At 45.8% G+C, this 6,000-nt stretch overlaps 1 protein-coding gene across 2 annotated transcripts in view; it reads left to right on the top strand.

Moving 5' to 3' along the window:
- The window catches only part of cltca (clathrin, heavy chain a (Hc)), a 33,813-nt gene extending 28,214 nt beyond the window's left edge, over positions 1-5,599 (top strand). For both annotated transcript variants that reach the window (XM_026181101.1, XM_026181103.1), the window contains 13 exons: positions 8-130; positions 213-358; positions 436-619; positions 710-902; positions 1,130-1,287; positions 1,381-1,653; positions 1,804-2,121; positions 2,384-2,515; positions 2,615-2,725; positions 2,810-2,980; positions 3,069-3,290; positions 4,733-4,808; positions 5,086-5,599. In XM_026181101.1, coding sequence (XP_026036886.1) covers positions 8-130; positions 213-358; positions 436-619; positions 710-902; positions 1,130-1,287; positions 1,381-1,653; positions 1,804-2,121; positions 2,384-2,515; positions 2,615-2,725; positions 2,810-2,980; positions 3,069-3,290; positions 4,733-4,808; positions 5,086-5,219 — 2,241 coding nt within the window. In that variant the 3' untranslated portion in view covers positions 5,220-5,599. The remainder of the gene's footprint in view (positions 1-7; positions 131-212; positions 359-435; positions 620-709; positions 903-1,129; positions 1,288-1,380; positions 1,654-1,803; positions 2,122-2,383; positions 2,516-2,614; positions 2,726-2,809; positions 2,981-3,068; positions 3,291-4,732; positions 4,809-5,085) is intronic.
- Positions 5,600-6,000: the final 401 nt, after the last annotated feature.

The raw sequence follows: 6,000 nt of genomic DNA on the forward strand, positions 1-6,000 counted from the left end.
CCATCAGGTCTGCAATGAGAACTCCCTCTTCAAAAGCTTGTCTCGCTACCTTGTACGACGCAGAGACCCTGACCTGTGGGCCAGCGTACTGCTGGAGACCAATCCCTACAGGCGACCACTTATTGATCAGGTACGCACACAAGTTCTGTGGGTTTTTAATCTCCCTGCCCGCCAGCACTGCTTCTCTAAACTTACTTACTTTGTGCTGTCAGGTGGTGCAGACAGCACTGTCAGAAACCCAGGACCCAGAGGAGGTTTCGGTCACAGTCAAGGCTTTCATGACTGCTGACTTGCCCAACGAGCTCATTGAGCTGCTGGAGAAGATTGTGTTGGATAACTCAGTCTTCAGTGAACACAGGTGCTGTAGTGCTGTACTGTTCATCCCGATTATTTTAAAACTGCACAGAAATCCTGATCTTTTTCTTTCTCCCACAGAAATCTGCAGAACCTGTTGATCTTGACGGCCATCAAGGCTGACCGTACTCGAGTGATGGAATATATCAGCAGGCTAGATAACTATGATGCCCCTGACATCGCAAACATTGCCATCAGTAATGAGCTCTTTGAGGAGGCCTTTGCCATCTTTAAAAAGTTTGATGTCAACACCTCTGCTGTGCAGGTCTCTTCTTATTTTCTCGACACTTGGACAAATAATCGTATTACCTGAAGAAGGTTTGATAATACTTCCTGTCTGCCTCCTGCCCCACAGGTGCTGATCGAGCATATTGGCAACTTGGACCGAGCCTATGAGTTTGCAGAGCGCTGCAATGAGCCCGCTGTGTGGAGCCAGCTGGCCAAGGCTCAGCTGCAGAAGGGCCTTGTTAAGGAAGCCATTGATTCCTACATCAAGGCTGACGACCCCTCTGCATACATGGAGGTGGTACAGGCTGCTGATACGAGTGGTACGCAGAATGGTCTCACTAAATTAGAACAGGTTTTAGTGAAGGCTGTTAGTTGTGTGCTCGTGCCACTTTAATTGAAAGCAATTAATTAATCAATCAATCAATTACATCGACTGTGTTATCGGGTCTTAGATGGCAGCCTGTGCAGTAGCTTTGCTTGTGCAGCAGATATGAAAGGATTACTGTGAAAACAGAGCAACAGCCTCATTAATGTAAATATGTTGCAGGTAACTGGGAGGACTTGGTCAAATTCCTGCAGATGGCTCGTAAGAAGGCCCGCGAATCCTACGTAGAGACCGAGCTGATCTTTGCTTTGGCCAAAACCAACCGCCTTGCTGAACTTGAGGAGTTCATCAATGGGCCCAATAATGCTCACATCCAACAGGTTGAGCTCACTCTCACGCAGAGTCACTCACGCTCTGACGAGCCGACGGGTCATCGATGAAATAATGTTTATTGTACTTTTTATTTGCTTTAGGTTGGTGACCGCTGCTATGATGAGAAAATGTATGAGGCCGCTAAACTGTTGTACAACAACGTTTCCAACTTTGGTCGTCTGGCTTCAACCCTGGTGCACCTCGGAGAGTACCAGGCTGCTGTGGACGGCGCCCGTAAGGCCAACAGCACCCGCACCTGGAAAGAGGTGTGCTTCGCCTGTGTGGATGGACAGGAGTTCAGACTGGCGCAGATGTGTGGTCTCCATATCGTAGTGCACGCCGATGAGCTGGAGGAGCTGATTAACTACTACCAAGTAAGAGATCGATGAGAAGCATTATTGTCCTTAAAATAAATTCAGAAGTTTGAAATCTGGCATAATGATTTTGAGGTGTGCAGCTCTCGTAGCTTAGCCCAAAAATGAGCAAACATTTGACGACCTCCCATCGCTGTTGTTCTCTCTCAGGACCGTGGTTACTTTGAGGAGTTGATTACCATGCTGGAGGCCGCCCTGGGCCTGGAGCGTGCTCACATGGGGATGTTCACAGAGCTGGCCATTCTCTATTCCAAGTTCAAGCCCCAGAAGATGAGGGAGCATCTGGAGCTCTTCTGGTCAAGAGTTAACATCCCAAAGGTCCTGAGAGCAGCAGAGCAGGCTCACCTGTGGGCCGAACTTGTCTTCCTGTATGACAAATACGAGGAGTACGACAACGCCATCATCACCATGATGAACCACCCGACAGATGCCTGGAAGGAGGGCCAGTTCAAAGACATCATCACCAAGGTACAGTTTAATTGGATATCACAATCACGACTTGTTTTTTTTTTCTTCCCAACAAGGATGCACAACGTTGACCGTTTGTGTCACATTAATGTAGCAGTAAAATCTTGGCTGGTCTGGTACGAGTCAAGCTAATTACAATTTTCCAGCAGTCTGCAAAAAAACAGAAGCCAATACATTTATCTCCTAATGCAGTGTTTTGTTTTTATTAAACAGATTTGTTTAGAAGCATGAAATCATTTCTTTGCTTCTGTGTGTGCTGTAGGTGGCCAACGTGGAGCTGTATTACAAAGCCATCCAGTTCTATCTGGAGTTCAAACCATTGTTACTGAACGATTTGCTTATAGTGCTTTCCCCCAGACTGGACCACTCACGCGCCGTCAACTTCTTCACCAAGGTACATGTTGTTCCATGTCATAATGATTCAGATGCATCAGGCTGGTTTCCTCTGTGGTTCAAACTGGGCTGAGCACTGAGCGCACTTGTGTGTTAACAGGTGAAACAGCTGCCTCTGGTCAAACCGTACCTACGGTCAGTACAGAACCACAACAACAAATCGGTCAACGAAGCACTTAACAACCTCTTCATCACAGAGGAGGACTATCAGGTGAGTAACTGTGGATTTAGTTCAATCTTCTGTTATTTCAAAAATACCCACCTCACGCTTTCATTTTCTGCGTACTCCTGCTAGGCACTGAGAACATCAATAGATGCCTACGATAACTTTGACAACATCTCACTGGCCCAGCGCTTGGAGAAGCACAAGCTGATTGAGTTCAGGAGAATTGCTGCCTACCTGTTTAAGGGCAACAACCGCTGGAAACAGAGCGTAGAGCTCTGCAAGAAGGACAAGCTTTATAAGGTGCCCCTTCCGTTTGAGTGCTCAGGTTAAGGTAAGCAGGTGTGTTGCACTCTTCCTGACCCTGTGTGTGCTGCCTCTCGCTCTGCAGGATGCCATGCAGTATGCTTCAGAATCCAAAGACACAGAGCTGGCAGAGGAGCTGCTGTCCTGGTTCCTGCAGGAGAACAAGAAGGAGTGTTTTGCCGCCTGCCTGTTCACTTGCTACGATCTGCTACGACCTGATGTGGTGCTGGAGACCTCCTGGAGGCACAACATCATGGACTTTTCTATGCCGTACTTCATTCAGGTCATGAGGGAGTACCTCAGCAAGGTGAGTCGGCTCTTCTCGGGTTTCCTGTTAGATGGTCACTCAAAAGATCTGAGGACACGTTGGCACACGAGGAATCCTCAGTGAAATAAAACTTGCACAATTTTGTCTGATTACTTTGCATCTCCAGCCGCCTCTGTCAGTTTGTTTTTTTTAAATGTTCATCTTCTGTGCTGCTCCTCTTCTCTTTCAGGTTGATGCAGTTAAGGAACAGGTGACAGTTTAAAGCTCTGTGTTTGATCAGCATTCAGTTTAGGAGATTGCAGCCTGGAGTGTGCATGGTTTTAGCTCTAATGCTCTTTGCGCACTCAAAAACTGATCAGTCGGTCAAACTGGTTTTGTAATTGTTGGGCAACTATCCATATAGGCTGTAATACAAAACTTGGTATAGCCGTAGCATGTAAGTAAGTCTTATTATTCAGTATGTTGTTCAGTGGCGTCGACGCAGTGATTTGAAGCATTCCTGTGAAGTTGTGTTGCATTCTGATGCTTGGGACTTGATGCATGTGTGTTAACCAAATAAAAGTCTTGCTCATACAAACCTGCAGGCTGTTGGTTTGCCCAGCTTCATGCACAAGGCTTTGAACGATAGGAAGCACCTGAAGTAACCTGGCTCCGCCTCTAAATAAGCTGAGTCTTACTGCTGCAGCAGTGTGACACATACAGCATGAGACACTCAGCAGCTTTGTCTCACTGCTTTTAATTAAAGGGCTGCTGTTTGTTACACTGCATGGACAAACTGAATGTGCACACGGGGTGTGGAAGTAAACTGCTGAGGAAGCCTTTATTGCTGTGTTTTAGAAACAACATGCATCCAGCTGCTGCTGCTTTCCCCTTTGGACCGTAGAAGTCCATTCTGCATATTGCTGCTAGCAGTTATCTGACTCACTGCTCAGAAAGGTTCCTCCTGCTCTCACTTGTATTCATGTATATTGCTGGTTGACAGGAACTGACTTATTTCCTGCCTCTGTGAGGCAGAAGCAGGGAAACACTGGACCATCATAGCAACCCCAGTCTCAGCATTTATGCCCAAAAAAGATGTTAAAACAACGACTGCTGTTTTCGACTGCAGAAGCCGTTACTGATATTCACGTTTCATTAGTTGACTATTAAGAAATAAAGGGCAACTGCTTTTGCTACTAAACGTAACTGAGGATGTCATAAATGGTTGTATTTTTAAAATCATGCAAAATATGGCACTTTATTAACGTTTTTATTGCAGTTGGAAGTTCTCAGTTGCCTCTGTGGGTTCATGTGATCCCACATTGACACGTATCGTTGAGCTCGGGGCTCTGAGGGCTCGCACCATCTGCTGCAAGAGTCCATTATTGTTAAGAGATCGTGTGTTGACCCCTACTTTTTTTTTTCCTGACCTTGAACTGTGTAAGTTTCATTTTTAAGGGTTTCAGCGTTTTGCTAAATGTATTCATGTATTCTGTTTGCAGGTAGATAAACTTGAAACCTCAGAGTCTGTAAGGAAAGAGGAGGAGCAGGCAACAGAGACGCAACCCATCGTCTACGGTAACCTCAACATCCACTTATCGTGATCAGTATCCAGGAGAACGCTTTGCTTTCTCGTCTTTCACTTTGTGGTTCCAGGGTCTTCTGTAGTCACTCGGTTTAATCACTGTGAATTCTTTAAGTCATGAAAGGTCCTGAAAACCTGGCTTTAACTTGTTGTTATACTTCTGATGACATAAAAATAAAACCAGCTTCCAGTCTAAGCTTTTAAATCTGAACGAGGAAACAAAAACAAATGTGCATGTGTGACATGTTTCCTCTGTGTGTCGGCTCGCAGGAACACCCCAGCTGATGCTGACAGCAGGCCCAAGCGTCCCTGTGGCCCCTCAGCAAGCGTATGGCTACGGCTACCAGGCGCCCGCAGGATACGGTCAACCAGCAGCTCAGCCAGGCTTCGGCTATGGCATGTAAAGACCCCAGCTCCTTATCTCCACTTACAGGGTGGAGCTTCCATCCATCCATCCCCCACAGTCCTTCACCACACCATTACCCTCTCGCTCTGCCTTCAACAGGGAGAGGAGAACAGCAACAAACTCGTCTTCATCTTTCTTTTGTTTTTAAACCTTTCTTTACCCCCCTTAAACTGCCATGAAGGACTCAGTTTTTGTTCTGTTGTCAAACGAAAGGTTTGAATCACAGATTTAATTTCCTCACATTCCGTATTGACTACATTAATTTTTCTTATGTTTATTTTATTTGAATGGGAAATGGTTTATGTACAATGGGAGGGTTGGTTTGTGGGAAGAGCTGGTCTTCTCCAAAACAAGAAAAAAAAAAAAAAACCACACAAACACACAAAGGTCTGTTGTGAAGCATCTGGTTTGCACTCTGTAGTGAGAAGAAATAATGTAGAGCCTCTTCCTTTTGATGTGCGTGAGCAGCTTCTTCTTTCAGACTGTAAAATGCATTTAATTATTGTATATTCAGACACATGGCCGCTGCTTCCGTCCCCACAATCCTGAAACACTACGCTGTCCCATTAATGCCCCAAACTCAAACTTCAGGGCTGGTTTGATGAAGAAAATCCCAGAAGAGTATTTTACGTACAATTTGCAGGAAAGTTTGGTTCTTTCCAGCAAAGCCTATGCAGAAAAACATTTACTTCCAGATGACATGTCTATGTGCTTTACACACGGCTTTAATGTGGGACGATTCCACCTTAGGAGGGGCTGCAGACCTGTTTGTGCTCGAC

The sequence above is a fragment of the Astatotilapia calliptera genome, chromosome 10 (genome assembly GCF_900246225.1).
Source record: "Astatotilapia calliptera chromosome 10, fAstCal1.2, whole genome shotgun sequence".
Taxonomy (NCBI): domain Eukaryota; kingdom Metazoa; phylum Chordata; class Actinopteri; order Cichliformes; family Cichlidae; genus Astatotilapia; species Astatotilapia calliptera.